The sequence below is a fragment of the Helianthus annuus genome, chromosome 14 (genome assembly GCF_002127325.2).
Source record: "Helianthus annuus cultivar XRQ/B chromosome 14, HanXRQr2.0-SUNRISE, whole genome shotgun sequence".
In the NCBI taxonomy this organism is placed as follows: domain Eukaryota; kingdom Viridiplantae; phylum Streptophyta; class Magnoliopsida; order Asterales; family Asteraceae; genus Helianthus; species Helianthus annuus.
In genome coordinates, this window is record NC_035446.2 from 93,103,127 (window position 1) to 93,125,695 (window position 22,569).

The 22,569-nt window shown below is 37.6% G+C and overlaps 1 protein-coding gene across 1 annotated transcript; it reads right to left on the reverse strand.

The window, feature by feature from the left end:
• Positions 1–3,767: 3,767 nt before the first annotated feature.
• Positions 3,768–12,507, reverse strand: LOC110906944 (beta-amyrin 28-monooxygenase). Its single transcript, XM_022151998.1, has 3 exons — positions 12,015–12,507; positions 4,145–4,224; positions 3,768–3,920 (listed from the first exon to the last, which is right to left on the reverse strand). The coding sequence occupies exons 1-3, from the start codon at positions 12,505–12,507 to the stop codon at positions 3,768–3,770; spliced, it is 726 nt and encodes a 241-aa protein (XP_022007690.1).
• Positions 12,508–22,569: the final 10,062 nt, after the last annotated feature.

Here is a 22,569-nt window from a genome sequence, read left to right on the forward strand (position 1 = left end):
GCCAAAGAAACAAGGATCACTGGTTAGGATCACATGTAAGGATCATGTATTATAAAAATCCAGCCCTAACATTCACACCTAGAAAAGCTTATCCTCGCTTTAATTATGGCATCCACTAAATTAAGACATTATTTTGAAACTCATGTTATTATTGTTAAAACTAATTTTCCAATTAAGAATGTCCTCAGGAAACCTGAAATGTCAGGAAGGATGGCTAAGTGGGCAGTGAAGCTTAGTGCATATGATATAAAATATGAGCCTAGGACAACCATTAAATCCCAAGCATTAGCTGACTTTGTAGCTAATTTCAGTAGTGATTTGCAAAAGGAAGTTGAGTTAGAAGTCCAGCAGCTAGAGGAGACCAAGGATCCTTGGATACTCTATACTGATGGATCCTCAAATGTCAAAGGAACAGGGCTTGGAATACTACTAAAATCGCCACAGGGGGACATAATACCCCACTCTATAGCTTGTGAGTTCCAAACCACTAACAATGAGGCTGAGTATGAAGCCTTGATAGCTGGTTTGCAAATTGCTAAGCATATAGGGATCAGGTATCTTGAGGTACATGTAGATTCATTGTTAATCACTAATCACTTTAATGGATCCTATGTTGTTAAAGGTGAAAAGCTAACCAAATATTTGGAGATACTCAAAGAATTGGCACTCTCTTTTGTTTCCTTTAGTTTGACACAGGTACCAAGGGAAGAAAATACAGAAGCTGATGCATTGGCTAATCTAGGATCATCTTTGAAGATCCCGGAGGATATAAGTATCCCCATTATCCATATCCTGGCTCCTGCCATCGAGGATCATGTGGCCATGGAAATAGGAGAGGATTCTACAATTATCCCTAGTGAGGATACTCGATCTCATTCGGGATCAGGATCATGGATCCCGCCAATCATGAGATACTTACAACATGGAGAGATTCCTATAGGATAAAACCCTAGAGCTTTCAAAATTAAGGTATCTCAATTCACAATTTTAAATAATGTATTGTATAAGCGATCTCTTGCAGGATCATATTTAAGATGCATTGAGGATCCTGAAATCCAAGAAGTTTTAAAAGACTTCCACGAAGGAGATTGTGGAAACCACACTGGGGGCAGGGCATTATTCTCAAGGATCCTGAGGACAGGATACTATTGGCCAACTATGAAAAGAGATGCTGTGGAATATGCTAAGAAGTGTGATCCTTGTCAGAGACACAGCAATATCCTTCATCAGCCGGCCGAATTTTTGCATCCCATATCCTCCTCTTGGCCATTTATGAGATGGGGTATGGATATAGTTGGTAAGCTCCCTAAGGCACCTGGTGGAAAAGTGTTCATGCTTGTTATGACTGATTACTTCTCCAAGTGGATAGAGGCTGAAGCTTTTGCCCAAGTCAGAGAAAAGGAAGTTATATCCTTCATTAAAAGAAATATTATTACTAGATTTGGTATCCCTTCTGAAATTATATGTGACAATGGTTCCCAATTTATTGGGGGCAGAACTACTAGCTTTTGTGACAGTTGGGGGATTAAAATGATAACATCAACACCAGTCCACCCACAAGCTAATGGTCAGGCAGAATCATCCAACAAGATCATCATCAAAAATTTGAAGAAGAAGCTTTGATCCAAAAAAGGGAAATGGGCAGAAGAACTACCTTATGTGCTTTGGGCTGATAGGATGACCCCCAAGAATGCTACAGGCCAGACTCCATTCTCTTTGGTATTTGGGGCAGAATCAGTGATCCCTACAGAAATGGTGGTTCTAACTGCTAGAACAAGTATCCGTGATCCTGTGGAAAATGATGAGAACTTGGTTCAAGACCTGGATACTATTGAAGAAATCAGGGATCTGGCTAGGATAAGGATGGCCAGTTATCAACAAAGAATGGCTGGTGCTTACAACAAAAATGTAAGGATCAGGAAGTTTCAAATTGGTGATATGGTGTTAAGGAAAGCATTTCAGAATACCACCAATCCTGCTGATGGAAAATTGGCACCAAAATGGGAAGGCCCTTATTTGATTGAAGCTGAGGCAGGAAAGGGGGCATATCGATTGCTGACCATGGAAGGTGATTTGCTACCAAGAGCCTGGAATGCTGTCCACTTGAAGAAATATTTCATGTGAATAGGATCCTCATAGATCAGATGATCCTTACATCATAAGTATCCTTGAAGGATCCTTAAAGTACCGATGATCCTTACTTTGGTAACATCCTAATCTCAAACTATTTCATTCCCTTACTTTCTCACCTAAGGATAAGGATCCTGCATCCTTTATCCACTTCTCACGTGATTCTGAGTTTTGAAAGTTCAGGTATCCTTAGCAAAATGTTGGTTATCCACAGAAGCAACCAGTCACTTGGGTTTGACCCCAGTTATTTGGGCTTGACCCCAGTTCCGCCTGTAGCGCATGATGATCCTTGTATAGTTCATGGCAGTGGGACCAGTACTCGCTTTAGGGGCTGATAATTCCATTGTACTGGCTATACCTAGGATCTTACGTATAATGGTAGACGTACCATACATCCGTTCCTAAGGTTTCTAACATTTTCACGTTAGCTAAGGTTTTGGCATTTTCATGCCACTAAGTTTGGATAGTCGCCAGTTAGGGCCATACTCCAGTTTACAAACGACCCTTGGGCTTATCCCCAGTTATCCTTGGGCTTGTCCCCAGTTATCCTTGGGCTTGTCCCCAGTTATCATTGAGCTTGTCCCCAGTTGCTAACTTTTATCTTATATAGGCTTAGTCCCAAGTTATGTTCTATTTCAGGTCTTTGAAGTTAAACAACCAAGGATCTTGATCCTTACTTCTCTCTAAGGTTTGTCTTATAGTTATCCTGGTTATGGTATTAAAGGTTAGGATCCTAACTTGGATCCTCGGGTATGATCCTTAACTATTTTAATTTTGTTCATTGTTTATTTGAATAACCCTTGTATTTTGACAACTAAACTTGTGATCCTTAAAATATATTACTTTTTGGGATTTTTCAACTATAGGATATTTGATCCTGGATCATATCCTAAATATTTTTTATCTTATTTATCCAAGATTTCTTATTTAGACAAGTATACATCAAAACAATTGAAAATTAAAAAGACAAACAAGGATAACAACACAAGATAAGCCAAAAAAGATTATAGTTGTTTTATTAACAAAGGATTAACCATCAAAAGTTGTCAAAATTGCCAACCCACGTTTCTACCAGCAAAACGTGGCCCGTCCACATGGGTTGGCAACGGGTGTCCATTGTTTGTGCGGTCATAGCATGCAGGTAATTAAAAGGCGGCAGGATCACAATGGCTTCAACCCCCCAAACAGAGGATTCCTCCACCATTTGTAATCCTACCTATTGTTTAAAGGATCCTGGATCCTTAACCCTAAAACTATTGTTCAAAGTACAAACCGACAATTGTTCAACAAAAACTACCATCAAACTAAAAAATTGGGCTCCGGCTATGTCTAGAAGTGTCCATCATTGCCCAATCACGCAGCCTACACCTTCGCTGCCCCTTCATCCTCTCCAGCTCCAGCATCCTTCACTTGATCCTTGCCACTGCCTCCGGCCTCAAGCGCCAACATCTCCTCAGCCTCCTCATCATCCTCCAGGTCAGCTAGCCTTGCCTTCCAGCCTTAAACATCCCAGCTGCTTCGGTCGAAGTCAGGATCCTGGGCTTCCTGGGCCATCTGCAGTCTTGTTTTGTACATTGTGATAGCAGCAGAGACCTTTGCACCTTCCACGATTTCATGCTTCTCGTAGTCGATGTCAATCAGGAGTTTGGCTGTTTCGGTCCTGGCAGCTTGGAGGGCCTTTCAAGATCAGCGATCTTGTGATCCTTGAGCACTGAGATTTGTTGGAGGTCAGCCATCCTCTTATCCAACTCCTCGACGCTCCCCACGTAATCCTCAATCTCAGCAAATTTCTGCAAAGAAGACAAAGCAGTTCAAGGTCAGGTGATCCTCAAATGAGCAGGATATATGAGCAGGATATGTAAGCAGAATCAGTGATCCTTACCTCATTGAAGTATTCGAGGAACTGGTGGCGGATCAGTGGTAGGCCTTGTAGGTCCTCAACATCAGAGCTCTTTCTCTTTTTGCCACCCCTTCCTTTGCTGGGTGCCTTGGGGATTGAGACGTTCGGGCTTACGATGGCCTTCTTCTTGGATTTGATAGTGTCAAGATCAGCCATACCGAACTTAGATGCAGCTTTGGAGGATTTTCCAGCACCTACACGTTCAAAACAAGATAAGTATCCTTATCCTATTTTTGTGTAACTATTTATTTAAACTATTAATTATACCAAAAACAGGATACTTACTTGACATGGTGACTGAGCCTGAGGATATCTCTTGTGAATCCTGGGTGTTGGTGTTGAATGTTCTTGTTGCAGGATCAAGCCTTCCAAAAGCAGCGAGTCTCTCTTTGGCAGCAGGAGTCAGTTTGAGGTGTGAAACAGTAACAGCTGCATAACAAAGAACAAAAGGGTGTTAGTGATCCACATACAAAAGGAGATTATCTGGTGATCCTTCTCAGGATCCTCTATCCTACCATGGGTGCACCACTCCCTGGGCAGATCCTTCCCGTTTGGGATAGTGTCTCTTCTGACAAAGAAGAAGCGTCGCTTCCAGTTCGTGTCATTTTTGGTAGCTTTGAAAACAGGGTGCTCTTCACCAGCTTTTCGTTAGAACAAGTATCGGTGGGATCCAAAAGTAGTGAGATCATACATCTCAGCCAGTTCTGACATTCCAAGATCAATCCCTTCCTGCTCGATGATCCTTTCAAGGGTGTATAAAACCCTCCAGATCATCGGCATAGCTTGGATGTAGGAGATCCCGGTGAGGGAGAAGAAAGATTGGGTGAATTGAGAGAAAGGATATGAGTATCCTATCATAAAAGGAGTGACAGGGAAAGCTACCCAAGTCTCAGAGATGTAGTCACTCAGAGCAGTAGGATCGAAAGGTTTGAAGAAGGTGTTCGCCGGAAAGCAGTGCTGGATTTTATCAATTTGAGGGTCAGTAAAGCAACACCTCTCATTGGGAGAATCCTTGATGATCCCTTGACCCTTCAGAGGGCTGTTCTTCTTGAGATCCTTGGCAGGAGAATTTCGGAGCATCATACTTGACGGTGGTAAAGAAAGAAAAACAGAGTAAGAGAAAGGAAAAGAAGAAGGAAAGAGGATTACCTGGTTGATCTTCCAATACGAATATAAAGGGAGTTCTCTTGGATTTAAATGCTAATCGATCCCTGTCTCTATCTCTTATTTATAATCATGATCTTGCAGGCATGTCACTTCGGTGACGTCAAAAGGGTAACGGCTAGTTCGATATTAACGGCTATATATCCGTTAGTTAGTTGCGGATAAGATCAACAAAATACAACTCGTTTATGTTACATAATTACTCCTTATATTTTGGGGGCAATTGTTAGGGCAGGATTTTTTAATGACCTATGATCCTCACTTTTTATCCTATTAGTAATCCTTACTTCTGTGACAGATAGTGATCCTCAGAAGTGCTTCAGGATCAGGATCATGGATCACCCTAAGGATCCTTATACTAACGATTGTTTACTTTGAATTTCGTATTGTTTTGCAGGAGTAACAAGTTGGACTTGGTCTTGGCAACGTTACTAAGGAATATTCCACGGTTATTTCGCACGTGTTTGACTGAAAATGGACGTTGTGGAGAACGTGGGAGCATGGCACGAATTGCGGACAGTTTGTTAGGCTAGTTAACTTCTATTTTAAAAGGGGTAGCGAGCTAGCTTTAGAAACACTTGGCTAATTTTGGCTACACACACTCGTACAACCGCACTCTTGAGCATACAGCAAAACACTTAGCAATTTTTACACATTTCTGCACGATATACCATAGTGATCCTTGTACCTAGCTCGCTATTATCCAAAGTTGTAAACAATTATTGGTTAATTGGAAGTTGGTGATCGGTAGTTTCCATCACCCGAGGTTTTTATGCCGGAGATCATTCATTGATCAAGGGCTTTTTCCTCGTATAAATCTTTGTGTCTCTTGTGCAATTTACTTCTAAGTGATCCTCATTGTTGTTCACCAATTCAAGCATCATACCCCGTAACAAAGAGTTTGGTTGCATTATCCTCGTCTGATTTTTGACCAAAACATGGAGCACTAGCAAGCTTGAAGTAGTGGCTTAATAAAATAAATAAACATGTTTTGTAAAACCGGACTTTCTCGGTGAAATTCCCATATTGTAATTTAGGGGTTTTTATCCCGGATTGTGAAATAAAATAATCGGGCATTTCAAGTTTTAAAAAGATCCTATTAAAATTTCCGCTGCCATAATAAACAATACCACATGTTTCTGTCCCGCGGCTCCTGGACCGGGTCAAACCGGGTCGGGGGCCGTGATAGAAGCCAACCCCTCAAAACTCTAACATCCTAAAAATCCCTTAAATTGAAAGAGAAATCAAGGATTAATCGAATGCATGAGCCAGGAACTTTGATTATCTAAGTATTCTTGACATCAAGTAGGTTTAATTTCATGATTTAGTGATGTTTGATGAAACGGGTTGTGTGTAATCCGTGACTAAATGTGTGATTTAACATGAATGCTACATAACATGATCATAGGGAAGTTGTTCTATGTGCAATTTTGATTACATTGATAGTTTGGAGCAAAACCCACATGAAATTGTAGGAAATTAGAGTTGAGAAAAATTATGGAATGAATTGTGTGATGTTGATGTTAAATTGTGTTATAGAATGTGGTTTTGATGGGTATTTTAGTATAAGTTATATGAATTAGGGTTATGATATTGATTGTGAAAGATCATATTTATCCATTGATGAAATAGGATAGATGTGCTATAATTACTTGTACTTCATGCTTTATAAATAGTATGCACGCCATGTGTTCGATGAAATGCATAAAAATGATTTAGTTGAAATTTGACATGAACTCTCGATTTAATGGTGATGTAAATAAAAATGGATGTATGTGTAATTATGTAAGCCATGATGACTAAATCAAGATACTTGTGTGAAGTAATGTTTATGAAAGCTAAAGTATGAAGTTATGACGTATAGGCACGAAGAAAGAAGAAGGCGCAAGTCACTCGAAGTCACAAGCATCTCAAGATCACGGTAAGTTCATAAGAACTTTATTTACTCTATTAGTAGATTTATGAATGATAATATTTGGTACTATGAATTAGTGTAAATTTCCATTATGGATCATGATTGATTAGATGCAAAGAGCTTATATTGAGAAATGTTCAAAAGATGATGTTGTAGTGAATATGAAATGACCCGTCTAAATGGGTTGGAATGATAAGTAGAATGATTGTTGGAATGTTTAGGAATTGACTTGTTCATAACGGGTCAAATGATGTAAGTATGTTGAAATGTATGGTATGTAGCGATTCATTATAAATGAGTCCATGTTAGTAAAGTAACATGTCATGTTAACGGGTTGAATAATGATAGGTAATTAAAGGATTCGAATTGTTATGTATTACGACTAACAAATGTTTTGTTGTTATGAATGATAGGTAAATCCCATGTTTAATTGCGGCGCGCTCGGACCGAACACACACACAATGTCGACTTCTATGCGCTTCCGATTCAAGTTGCTTATTTTGAATGGGTCAAATTATCATTTTGTGTAGTAAATGTTTAACTAGTAACTAGGATAACAGTAGTAGTTTTAAGTTTTAAACTTTGTTTTGAATAGCTCTGATTTGGTGTTTGATGAAATGTGTAAGGTTTTAAATCTTAGTATATTTTGTAAGTGTCGTAGAATGTATTTTGATTGATTATGTTGAAAAGAAGGAAATCGTCTTCTTTACGAATGGGTCATGTCAAAATTTTTCTAAAATTGGTATGAAGTTTATGTTATTTATTAAATGTCGGAAAATTGGGTGTTTCAAAATGGGTATTAAGAACTGATTATGTGTGTAATGTATGTTTAAAGCCTTAACTTTGGGTTCTATAAGAAATGGGTATTAAGATCTGATTATGTGTAAAGTCCAGACTTCCTGTTCTAGAGTTTTATCAGCTTTGCAAGTTAAGATTTTAGGGACTGAAAAAGACAATAAAACAGATATGGGTTTTTACATGAGGTTTTAAGTAATGTGTGGTGGATGCTGATGTTGGTGGATGGCGGCAGGTGGTGTGGGGAAGATGGTGATGGTGGTGGTAAGTGGGTAGTAGAGAGGTGAGAAGGAGGTAGTTTTCTTTATATATAATTATTTATATAATCGTCCCTATAATGGTGAAAAGACAAATATGCCCTCATGTGCACGTCGCATGATCAGATTTAACTGAAAAAACTAGCTGGGTTAGGCCTAAAGAACATAACGTGTAGGATTTTAAAACACTAAGTACAAAACTCATCAATTATAAAGATAAAGGACACCGACTGAAATTGAGTATAAAGATAAACGACAAAACTTGTAATTCACTCTATATAAAATGAAGTTCAATCTTTAATACAAAAGTAGAGTTGGTTTAGTGGTTTGTACCTATTCTATTGAAATGAATAATCTAAATCACTATGAAAGTCTTTTTTTGTTTAGACTAATTCTTATTTTGATTAAATACTTTTTATTTTCGTTTTGGTTTACTAAGTTTTTAATGTTTTTTTAATTGTCTCCTCTTAACGAAGTTAAATTTTCTATAATTTAAATTATTTATTTTTTAAATATTTATAGTCCACTTTTAAATATTGGATTCGATACTCATATTCATTTTTATAAACACATGTCGATATATTATTGTCTATAACACGACTTATTTTTTGGTTTTCACTTTGGTTGCTATACCAAGTCTTGGTAACATAACGATTTTTGTTATTATATACATATAAGAATTTTTGTTTTTAACAATTTCTTTTTCTTTTTTAAATAATATTTCCTTTATCATTTAATTTTTTATTTTTAATAATTTTTTTATCTTTTAAATCATGTTTCCTTATAATTTAATTTAACATTTTTAATGATTTGTGTTCGTTAACGCTTTTTTAAAACCTAAGTATGTTGTTGTACTTAATTTTTTCCTCAACACCCCAGTATAAATCTTATTAAAATGAAGTTGTATTAAAAAAGAGTATGTATTTGGTATTGTAAAACGGTATGATGATGAATTGAATCGAACCGATTATGACGTTTTGGCTTTCTAAACAGCACCCTTCATTTTCAAATAACGTTTGTTTTATACTATCATCTGCTTTGTTTCGTCGCAACGCGCGACGTCAAAAAACCTAGTTAACATTAAATGCACACATCTTTTTACTTTTTTGTCGACTCAAATTTTGTTAAACCCCGAGTTATTTCAGAATAAAGTATTTTTCGTCTTGTAAATATACAAAACTGCTTTCTTTCAAAGAACTCAATCTCTATTCTAATATATGTATCGGAATATTTAAAAAATAAACAAAAGTGACAATTTAGATTTTTACAAAAGTTAAAATATTAAAATTAGCAAAAAAAAAAAAAGAGTTAAATGCCATTTTAGTCCCTGTGGTTTGGGCCATTTTGTCAGTTTAGTCCAAAGGTTTCATTTTTAACCTGTGGGTCCAAAAAGGTTTCACAGTTGCCATTTTAGTCCACTAGGTTAACTTCATCCATTTTTTCTGTTAATGAGAAGGCCAATTCGGTCATTTTATATGTCTGGATTGCACTTTTAGTTAACAGAATTACATACAAAATGACCGAATTAGCCTTCTCGTTAACAGAAAAAATGGATGAAGTTATCCAAGTGGACTAAAATGGCAATTATGAAACATTTTTGGACCCACATGTTAAAAATGAAACCTTTGGACTAAACTTGCAAAATGGCCCAAACCACAGGGACTAAAATGGCATTTAACTCAAGAAAAAAAAGTGGAGTTTGATGAATTCGTTTCCTCAACAAGTACCTAGAAACATTTACAAAACCAAAAACCATTTAAAACGACTTTTCATAATACTAAATCGCCTAAACATATAAAAATTTTTAAATATACCCCAGAAAACTAACTCGGTGGGTGTTGAAAATTTACTAATAAATCACCGACGGATTTTAGCTACAGATCCCCTATGAACTTTTAGTGATAGAACACCAACGAATTTTAGTTATAGATATTTAGCGATGAGTAAACTCACAAAATGCTCCCTGATGTTTGGTCACTTTTGTTAATTTAGTCCAAAATTTAAACCTTTTGAATCTGGATCCCTTTGGCTTCAATTTTGTTGTCATTTTCATCAAAAATTAAAATCTGGTCAGATTTTTTCGGTTAATATCCAGTATTTTTCCTCCATTTTAATGAAGGACAACATAGTCAGACTTTTTTAATTTGTTATAATAAAACGTTAAAAGACCATTTTGCCCTTCATTAACATGGAAGAAAAAGACAGAAAAGCTAGATGTTAACTGAAAAATCTGACTAGATTTTAATTTTGGATGAAAATAGCAAGAAAATTGAAACCACATGGACCCACCCAGATTCAAAAAGTTTGAGTTTTGAAATAATGTGACAAAAGTGACTAAATCTTAGGGACCATTTTGGTAGTTTACTCTTTAGCGATTGATAATAACATAATCCGGAATTTTTTAAACAAAAGAATGCGACGGATTATTTGTCTCAAACTACCATTATTCTGCCCGAAAGGTACTTTTCTCTCTTTCTTTTCTCTTTGTGGGACCCGCTATATATGAATTACGTCAATGAATATACTACATAGAAACTTAGTTTTCTGTGTTGTTATTTCGAATACAACTAGAATTGCAACCCGCCGTAATGCAGCGGGGGCTAGATTTAAAGCTATATTTGGCCGGTTGTCGTTAAGTCACATTGATTTAGTTAAATGCATAAGCTAGACCCAAAAGTTTGTGTCTAGGTTTAATATGTGTTATGGTCGCAACTTGTCATGCACATCTGATTTGTCCGAAGCGCAGATCTGACAAAAGAAACTTCAGATCTGAAACTCCTTTAGATCATCATCGTTTCCATCTTTATTACTTCTTCTAGCTAGAACCGCCGTTAGCATGATTCCGACAACGGAGATGACTTTTCGGTGACCGTTTCGACTTATGACGAGTTGGTTAGGCGGCTACTATGAGTTTGCATGCAACAAAGGAGGCAATTTAGTATAGAACCGCCCGCTGCCGGAGCCGTTTTGGCACTTAAACCACCGCTAAACCAATAGTGAATACGATGATGCTTGCTTGTGTTTTGTATTGTGCGAAACCAGGGCGAAGTATAGAAGGGGCGGGGACGGGCGCCCGACCCCCCGAACTTTTCGCTTAGTAGTGTTATATATGTAGTTTTTGTATAGAAATTTTTGGGTATACACGTTTTTGACCCCCCGATTCTACAGAAATTTTTGGGGATATACGTTTTCGACCCCCCGTCATTCGGGTCAAGCTTCGCCACTGGTGCGAAACCCTAGCCGGCGGCCTCCGTCATCGACGTTCTTTCTCCGTCCTCAAGCTCTCCTCTCTCAACTGTACCTGATTGCAAAGATGTCGATGGACTGAGAAGAAACTGAAGCCAGATAAACTAATGTAAAGCTTACGTCATAAGCCACATAGAAAGACAAAGAAAAGTACAACAAATAATACACATTATACAACTTTCATACTCATAGATAAGCAAGCAATAATGCAAAAGGTACAACATGTTATTGCATAACTATGTTGTAAATTAGACTATATATAAATAAGTCCCTACTAGAGAGATGAAATCCCAATTTGTATTTATATAGTTGTTTTCTTTTTGCCGCCCGGTTTTCGGGTTAGTTAGTTTAATAAAGTTTACCTTTCAAAAAAATCCACAAAAAGTGGATAGAGGGTCATCGATGAGCTTGATACCTAATAATTTGATTCCCATTCAAAAGTTTATGACACAATTAAAACAGAAGTTATCAGAGGGGTCCAAACACTCACAAACACATCATGTCTACTCTCACTATTCCCACGCCCCGATATCTTATTTACAAACACACCCTTCTGGCTTACCCACTAATTCATTTTAATCATTTACAATAAAAGGAGATAAATTACCTTCCCAATGAAGTTCGATATGGCGACGGGTGACGACGTCCATGGTGGCAGCATAGCGAGTCGCAAAAGCATCAGGACCAAGATACGATAACATCTTTCTCATCCACTTTGCTTCATTACCACGAATTGTTACCAAGCACCTGCCAAATAGCTTTCTCATCGGCAACGGCCACCAGGCCGCCACCGGCTTGTTTTCGTTCCCAAACACGAATTTGTGACCAGCAGGACCACACAAAACCGCCATACGTTCGCCAAGTAACAACGTCTTAAACACTAGAGGGCTTCCGTGTTTCTGGATCCGTTCTTCAACGAATCTTTCTGGAACTCTATCCCAATGTGCACGTAGCAGCGCGAGAGATTCTCCGAGAAACAGCCATCCGAAGCTTCCCGGTGGAAGATTAATTTTGCTTCTTCTAGTTTTCTGGTTCTTGTAAACATTCCACAAAAGGTATAAAACTAGGAAGATGAAAATGGGTGTTAGAACTTGAATCATTATTTGTGTGTGAAGAGGGTCTGGACAAGTGAATGGGTTTGATACGAATGGAAGCGAAATCCAAAAAATAATCTATACTATATAATAAAAGAAACCTGTTTTGGGACACATGGCGCTCTATGAGGAGGTCTTAGTTATTTTTCTAATTATTTATTATGAAAAGTCAATTATTGATAATATTAAATCTAAAATTTAAAATTTATAGAAGAGATTTTAATACTAAAAACAAAGATAACCAATAATAATATATTAATTGTTATAATCATATATTAATTATTAAAATCTAAAAACATATATTTGCGTTTTAAATATTTATAAAAATAAAGATTTTATAAGTCTAGAAAGTAAAAGTACATCAATTTAAATGGTTACGATGAAAAATATTAACTCTAATTTGAGTGAATATTTGCATACTAAATTTAATGTTAACATCGGAAAAGATCTGGAAAGCCACAAACCAAATCAGTTGCCAACCTATAGTTTACATGTATGGTAATTTAAGGGTTATGTTTTCTTGGTTTAAACTGATTTTTATAAATATCTTTTAAATCATTAGTTCATATAAAAAATTAATGATAAAAGATCAAACAATCGGTTCATCTTAGATGATCAGTCTTAAGTTTCAACCCGAATCGACCCGAATCGTTAAATGGTAAAAACCGAATGGTGTGGATCTAAAATGGTTGACTTGCTTATTAGATGATTTTGTCTGTTTCAAATGTTTTTAAATACCCAAACATAAAATTAAAAGAAAGATTAACCCAACCATCAATAAATACCCAAACATAAAATTAAAAGAAAGATTAACAACATTATTACAAAACATATACCTACAAACATGTTTCTTACCTAACCCAATTTTTATCACCTAACTTTCCATGAATATTTATCCAAACATTTATATTTCCAATCTTAAATCTTCCATAGGTGTGTGTAGGATCATTTGAGAATCAATTATGCAATTGAGAATCATGAAATTAATTTGGGTAATATATTTTGTTGACCCGCAACGTGATGTTTAATCACTGGTTAGAAACACCCAAAAGTAATTCTAACACGTGTAATAAATATGGTTTTTAAAGATATATTATTTATTATTTAGTATGTAAAATTACATTTTTTTCAACCCGCGTAATACACGGGGTTATAACCTAGTACTTTCTATAAGATGATTATTATTTTATCATACAAAAAAGTAACTTTTGAATATAGTCAATTTGAAGCTAGGTGTGTTCAAAACCGGATATCTGAAATTTTCGGATACCAGATTTCCCTATCCGAATCCGTATCCGAAATCGGATATCTGAATTTCGTATACGGATTCGGATAGTGAATCGGATATCCGAAAATCCAACTTTTTTTTAATTTTTATTTTTTTATTATTTTTTCGTATTCGGAAACGAATATTTTGGATAGTTTCGGATATCTGAATATAAGTTTTCGGATATCTTCGGATACTTCGGATATTCGGATATCCGAAAAAAAATGAAAATTAAATTTTCAGATATTTTGGATATCCAAAATATCCGAAAATTTTGAAAATCACTATCCGAATCCGAAAAATTCAGATATCCGAAATTTCGGATATCCGATTTTTCTGATAATTCGGATATCGGATATTTCGGATGGATTTTCGGATATAGATACTTTTGAACACCCCTATTTGAAGCTATAAATATAATATAAACAACTAATATCTCCCACAGCTGAAATTTGGTTGGTATCGGTTTGGCATGTAACGGTACTAGAACTAGAATTCAGACGTTATCAGTTGGGTTTGTTACGACACCGGTATTTGCTATAGTAATCGAAAGAAAATTAAACTCAAATGCCCGACACGTGTACATGTTGTTCAATCGGTATTGTTGAGTTCGTCAGAGTACCTTTATCAAAAATATAGGTAACTATCAAAAGAAAAAAAAAATCCAAAATCGTTGTTCATCATCGAAGTTACCCACAAAAAAAAATAATTAAAAAAAAGACTAAAAGATAAGCACAATAAGACAAAACAACACACACAATAATCCATATAGGACAGCACTTATTTATGGGATTTTCTATTAGCACACCACCGGCCTATCAATTGGCACCCTTTAACAATTCATTTCGGATCGTATAGGCCTATACGATCCGTATTGAATAAAGTAAAAGACATGGCAGACTGATAGGTGCAGGGGTTGTCTAGCGGCTAACCTAATACGAATCGTATAGGCTTATATGATGCGTATTAAGACCCTAAATTTTTAAAGTTTATTTTTTGGTGTGTTGTGTTTGGTTTTTGGTGTTTTGGGTTTGTTATTGGTTTTTATTATTGGTTATTTTTGTTTTAATGAGTTTTAAAATCTTTATTATTTTTTATCGTTAAGTATCGTATTATAGCGTATCGTGGCGTATCGCATCACATTTTTAATTTAATATCGTATTATAGCGTATCGTTGAACCTTCCAGAAGAAATTGCAGGCTGATACATAAAAATACATATAACGAGTTATCGTCTTCAGAATCAGACAGACGAAGGTGACAAACACTCAGAAAATCACCAAAATGATATTGAAATTCGTGAGCCTTCAAATTATTTTCAGAAACATGAAAGAAGACCACCTCACGAAACGAGGTTTCGTAATCATGGGAAACGAAGAAATTTGATCTTGGAAGAGATCGAAGATTTGGGTAAAACTTCAAGTCATGATGATCATTCTGCAGGAGTTGATCATGACGACTGTAATAAAACGGAACATAATTCCAAATTGTCTAGAGAATTGCTTTATGATGTGTCATATGTTGGACGGAATATAGTTCAACTAGAGGTATATTACTTGAAATCACCATAGCTATTTAGTTATATGAAAAATTAATTGTCAGTGTTATATATATATATTTTTTTAAGTTTTACACTTTCCTCTTCATATTGTATGAATCGGAAAAGGAAAAACACTACCATAGGTGAACCCTCCAGAAGAAATCGCAGGCTAATACATAAATATACATTTAACGAGTTATCGTCTTCAGAATCAGACGAAGGTTACAAATACTCAGAAAATTACGAAAATGATATTGAAATTTGTGAGCCTTCAAATTATTTTGGGAAACATGAAAGAAGACCACCTCACGAAACGAGATTTCATAATCATGGGAAACGAAGAAATTTAATCATGGAGGAGATCAAAGATTTGGGTACAACTTCAAGTCATGAAGATCACTCTGCAGAAGTTGATCATGACGACTGTAATAAAACGGAACATAATCTCAGATTGTCTAGAGAAGCGCTTTTATCAAGTGTCATATGTTGGACGGAATATAGTTCAACTAGATGTGTCTCAGGTGACTATGGCATGTACATGGACCGAGGATTCACTAACATGATGTAACGACATCAGTTTTTTGGATGGAGACAACTCCCAACACAATTTAATGTATTATCATCAACAACGCGAATGTTGAGTTGAATGATGGTGAATTAACAGTAAGTTGGTTTAAATCTAAATTGGTTTAGCATTAAGCTTTAATCTTGGCATCTCCTAAATTTGCAACATCTATTGTTATCAGATTGTGAATATTCCTTTTCTCAAAAGTGTGCTGAGTTGGACAACGGTTTTCTCAACGAAAGGAATTATAAAAAGAAAAAGAGACACAACTCGTGTAGCTGCAAAAACAGAATCATAGTCCTTTTCCTCCAGTTTCCAGAACATTCTCCCCAAACCATAACAAAGTCCTTTTCCTTCAATTTTCAGAACCTTCATCATCACCCAAATTCTTAACAGACCCAGAAAAACTTTTACAAGGAACGTATAACTCGATATCAGAACATTGTTTAAGCAAGAAGTTGCTATCAAGTTTTCAAATGCAAAAGCTGGTTTCAATTTTTTTTACTTTGAAACAAATTTCATTTGTCCACACGAAAAGATGGTGGACCACAACTTTGCCGCAAAACCACTTGCGTCGGCCAACGCAACGCGGTTTCCTACAGCAAGGACAACTGGTTCATGTGTTCTTTCTACTTTGAAACAAATCCCATTTGTTCAAAGAGAAAGAACACCCAGACAAACGACCAGTTAATAAACATTAAGTGTAGATACAAGAGATACTCGGAAGTTATTGATACAGACTATATTGGTGTAATATTAACTAACTCATACAAAGTTCGTAGTTCTAAATCCTCAACGTTACCGCGTTTTCGTCAATTCCATATTTAAATTTGTTTCTCAACATTCACCGCTTTTTTAGTTGCTTCTCTTGTTAAGTTTCTGTATTGACAACTAGTGCCTATCAAATTTTTTAAGTATTACATTTGCGTTAATGAGATGTTAAATGTTTTTACTTCAATTTTTCAACCTCAGTTTCCAACAAAACACACCTCATTTCATTATTTTTACTTTTTTCTTCGATTTCAACAAATCTTTTCAAAAATCAGTAAGAAAATACACAACGGTTCTTCAATTCCATATTAGCGTTGTTTATCACATTTTTAACTTAATATCGAATTATAGCGTATCGTGGCGTATTGTATCACATCTTTATTATTTTTTTATTGTTAAGTATCGTATTATAGCGTATTGTGTCGTATCGTAACGTAATTTTGTATTATTTTCTTATGTTGATGTATTCACGATGTGTGATATTATACATTGTACGTAGCCAAGTAAACCAATCTAAACAGTTAAAATAAACAATCATAAATACAAATAAACTGAAACTACAAATTCAATTACAAAATAAGTTTGTATATATACAGGAAATCGTTCAAAATACATAAACTATCAAAATACAAGAAAAGTACAACGATCCTAAACATATGGATCTTGACACTCCTGATTGGTGCCTGAGGGCGCTGCCCCCTGATCCGCATCCTCTCCAGGGCGAGGCGACAATGGCGGTATCGGCAATGGTATATCACCATGCCGGAGAGCTGCCTGTATATCGCCCTGGATCACCCACACGAGAAGACGCTCAGTACGGCGGTGAGCGGCGTCTATCCACGCTTGCAGCTGCTCCTCCATCCGCTCTAATGCAAGCGCCACAACTGGATGGAGCTAGTCGTACAGAACGTATTGGGGACACTAAGACACCCCCTGTGGCTGCGACTGCGTTGGCAGAACAGGTGGCGGTGGCGGCATCACCATCTGGGTGAGCGTGGTCACCATTGTTGTCATCATCGTCGTCGTCCTCTGCGGCATCACCATCTGCCGGCTCACCCTCTGCCGGCTCTAGCAGCAACTCTTGTAACTCGACTGGGAGAGCGACATGGGCAAACAGCTACCCGTCGTGTCCTATAAATCGCAACCCAAGCCTAGGGAAGTCACGCGTCATGTGCATGCCGATCAGGGTCTGTCGTGTTAACCTGATCGGCTCCACCACGCCCCCCTCTACGAATACTGGGTCCTCCTGGGGAACAAGGCCCAACTAAACGGCGATACGTGTGATGTACGCCCCCCCGTACAACACCGACCTGTCATACCTATTATACACCTCCGCGAACCACTGGGCTAGGCACTGAGCGAGAGCGCACGTCTCCCCCATATAAGATAGTACATGTAAAAGAGATCCCCCGAATTGCACCACTCGCGACTCTACTCGCGTGGTGCAGTGGATGAGGAAATAAGCCTGTGCAGATAACGGTACAAGGGATCTCTGATCCAGGAAACCCTCGACTTGGATTTTCTGAAACGACGGTAACTGAATACCTGCCAGAACCTGCAGAGAGTCGAACGGGGGGCCATATGGATGCCCTAGGTGTAGATGGGGGTGTCGTCCTTGGCCCTTATTTTCTAACCCGGATGACCCTTGACCTCTTCCCTAATTACCACGGTTATCTGTATGCTTCTGCTTCCCTTGGCTATCAATTTTTGCGAACATAAGTTTACCATATGCATCACTTTCATTACCGAAATATAAACAAAACTAGTCTTCAAACGCCTTAAGCCTGCTTATAGCTTCTTCAAACGGCATCGACTCCAGATCTTTTTGTTGTTCTACTGAGGCTACGATTGGAAAAAACCTTATCGGTAGTGAGTTAAACAATTTTCTCACTAAGGTTTCTGGTTCAATCACCGAACCAAGGTTATTGAACCTACCCTCAATAGCGCTGATCTTCCTGGAGAAATCATCAATGGACGTGTTCTCCTTCATCTTTAAGTTTTCCGGTTCAGATCGTAGCACATATAACTGAGCCTTCTGTACTCGATCTGCACCTAGAAAACGGACCCTTATAGCTTCCCACACATCTCGCGCACTCGTGTACTTTGCCACCTGTAGAAGAATGTCTTTGGGTAACGATTGAAAAATCAACGCCATGGCCATTTGATTTTTTCGGGGTTCTACCGCTCCCCCGGTCACCGGATCAATTGTGTCAGACAACCCATATGCTCCCAATACTGTTCGGACTACAACCGACCAAGACGAATAGTTGGTTGCAGTTAGTTTTGGACATTGTAAGTTGACGTTCTGATGGTCCCGAACGTTCGCTAATGCATTAACTGGTTGATCTCCCATACCCTCGTTTTTTTAATTTTAATCAAGTATTAAACCCAAGAAGTTGAAGCTTGTTACGCGGAACAACCCTTTGTTGACTCTGGTTTTGATTGGTTTGTCACCCCAACCTTCCTCCCGCTTGATCTTTCTTTACGAGCTATCACCAGCTTCTGTTAAAAGATCTCAGAACCGTATCAGCTCTGATTCCAATTGTTAGCAAACAATCGATATAACGAAACACAAATAAGAACACAGTGATTTATGGGGGACTAAAACCACGACTCGTTTCTGTTTTATTAACTCAAAAAAACTCTTAAAACTAAACAATACAACTGATCTATTTATACTAAAAGTAAACTTGCTGTAGAAGAAACCTAATTCTGCTCAAATTATAATAACTGAACAATAGGAGATAAAACATAAACTATATTATCACTAATTTAATTATCTTCATGCAGACTTCATATTCACGCAACCTTCTACTGTTGGGATTGAGCCCTACCAGAGGAACAGTAAGCCAAAACCGGATCAGAGCAGTGGATCCAGAATAAGCAGATGTTGTACACAAGCTTTCCCCTTGATAATGGCTCTAACACCTGATGGATTCAATCTACTGCCTTTCCTAAACTGTTGTTGACTCCAAAGAACTGATGAAGACCAAAGTGCTGATGACTCAAACAACTGCCTTGCCTCAAGTACTGCTGAAGACTAGAAGCACTACTGAAGACTAAGCAGTGGAATGAAGAATCAGTAGTTTAGTTTATTTCTATTAATATACTGTAATCAGTTGTTTGCTATCAGTAGTTGTAATGAGGGCAGTAGTTAGAGTTTGTTAGGAGGTTAGATGTCACTATCATGGTGACGTCAGCAAAGATGCCATAGTGGTTTGAGCGTGCCTATAAATAGAACAGTACCCTGTACTGTTCTATTAGCTCTTCATCACTTTTCTTCCTGTACGAACAAACATTGTGAGCTCAGGCTGAGGGGGAGGTTGTTACATGCATGCAAAGTTGTAATCGGTGATTTGAATAAATTTAATCATTCGGTTCAATGTTCAAACATGTGTGTTGAAAGCATTTCTCCTATTTTATTGTGTACAAAGCTTATTTCCATTTTAATTCCGCTGCAACTACTTGTTCATCTTCATTAATTTTAAACAAAAACACAATAAAAAAGAAACTCAGATCCTAACATCTACCTTTATCTTCATGCATCATTTACGTGACACATTAAAGCCCGGGTCAAACAATTAACGGGTCAACAATAATAGAATGTTAATTCCTTGACTTTCTCATTATCACCAATCAATTATATAATGTACAAAACAGAATCGCCTAAACTAGAGGAAATATTTAATTTAACAATTACAATAATTTCCTATTATACACATATTCTATTACACCCCCGCAGTCGAAGCGTTGGGGGGCCGAATGCTTAGACTAGATCTGAAATCATCAAAGAGGACGCGAGGGAGGCCTTTGGTGAATATGTCAGCTATCTGGTGGCGAGAGGGCACATGAAGCACCCGAATGTTATCTCGTTGAACCTGTTCACGAACAAAGTGTATATCCAGCTCGATGTGCTTAGTGTGCTGATGTTGAACTGATTTCACCGGAGAGGTCCAGAGGTCACTGTGAATAATTTCAAATGGTAAGTGAGTACAATTAGGAGAATCATAAAATGGCAATTTAATACTTTTCCCAAATATACAAGGTTCATAATGAGTTTTATTAATTTTCCCACAATCAATAAAAGAAGAAAGTTTTAACGAATGCAATAAAGTGTTGCCGGGATGTCCCAAGCGTTGGTGCCAGCGATCTTGAGAAACAGCAACAAATGCAGAAGGTTGGTTAAGGTTGAGCGGTAGAGGTTGAGTGAGCGGGTAAGATCGCCGGTACTATTGCATGGTAGGATAGGAGCCCGAGTCTTGAGATCCTTCACAAGAAAACCAAATGGATCAAATTCAATAGACACTAAGTTATGGGTGGTAAGGCGACGGACAGAGATAAGGTTTTTGATAATATTGGGGGCAAACATGACATTGTTGAGTTTTAAAGGTAGAAAAGGTGGTGGTAAAACTTGGTTGCCTTGTGCCACCACAGGGATAGTCATGCCATTACCAACAATAATATTTTTATTAGAGCATTTATTAAAATTAGATGGGGAATATATACCTTGCTCATTAGCCGAATGTGCCGATGCGCTAGTGTCCATGAAGCCATGATCTGGAGGGTTCAGTGCCATTGTGTAGAGGGCCTGCTCAATGTCTGTGGGAGTGTAACCCGTGGTGTAGGCCTGATCTGGACGTGGGCCAAGGATGCCTTGTGAGGTAGTGTTACTGGGCCTTGAGGGGCAAGGGCAAGGAGGTTGGGCAGGTTGTTGTAGAGATGGTGTGGAATGGTTTTGCAGCAGGCCGGCCCACTAAGAGGCGGCCCAACTGCTTGGAAAACAATGTATGGGTGAGATGAATTGGCAGGCTGCTGAGAATATCCTCGGCCATGGGTTGATGAGCCACGGCCCCGACGACGTCCACATCCCTGAGTCCGACCTCGGCTGCGATCGGCTGGAGCATAGAAAGAGGCCGGTTGAGTGGAGTTTTGGGAATGGGTGTTTATAGAGGCGGCAAGGGCAGTAGCAGATGATTGAGCGGCATGGTTGTCTTGTCTCTTCTTCTTACTTTCTTCCAAGGTTAGGCGAGATCGAACTTCATTAAAGTCCGGTAAAGGGTCAGGCGAGTTGGTACTAAGCTACTGATATGAACTCGAAATCTAGCCTGAAGCAGAACACAAATAAAGCAAAAAGAAAACAGTAACAGTGAACCGGGCTTTTGTTTGACACAATTCCTTTAAAAAAAATCACGGTCTGTTCCTAGGGTACGCCGGTTCGAAGCAGCAACAGCGTACTGCCGGACTTGATCACTTGCCTGAAATGAAACAAGAGATGTTGCAGCAGAGAGATTGAGATTGAGAGAGAATGAGATGTTCTGGTGTGTCTAAACTGATTCGTTTAATTCGGTTTTATAGCCATAGAACCATAATCGAATTCTAATCATAAGTAATGGCCATTATTGCAGCAAATTAAAACAAATAATGGTCATTAGTGCATCAGTTTTAAAACTGACAAGTAATGATCATAATAACAGTTTTAAAACTGAAAATTAAAATAATGATCATCAATAATAAATAATCATTTCAGTTTTAAAATTGAAAATTAACATAATGATCATTGATAATGAATAAGCACTCCACCCTGCACGCAGTTAGGACTTGTGGTAAAACATATTACAAAGCTACAATAGAATAGCAAAGGCTATACCTTATAAGTAACCACTCACTTTGTTCCCACACCAATGTGGGACAAAGTATTTACCACCTTTAAGACTTTTATTCACACACCTAAAACTTCCAATAATCCTTATGTTAGAGTTTGAAGAACCTCTGTTGCAAATTATTTCGACTCTTTTGTTTACTATCCCCAAATATATTTTTGAAGAACCTGGTTGCAAAATATTTCTACGCTTTTGTTTACTATCCCCGGAAATATTTTCTCTAATCATAGGCTACAATTCCCAATCATTAAGTACAAGAGAAATAC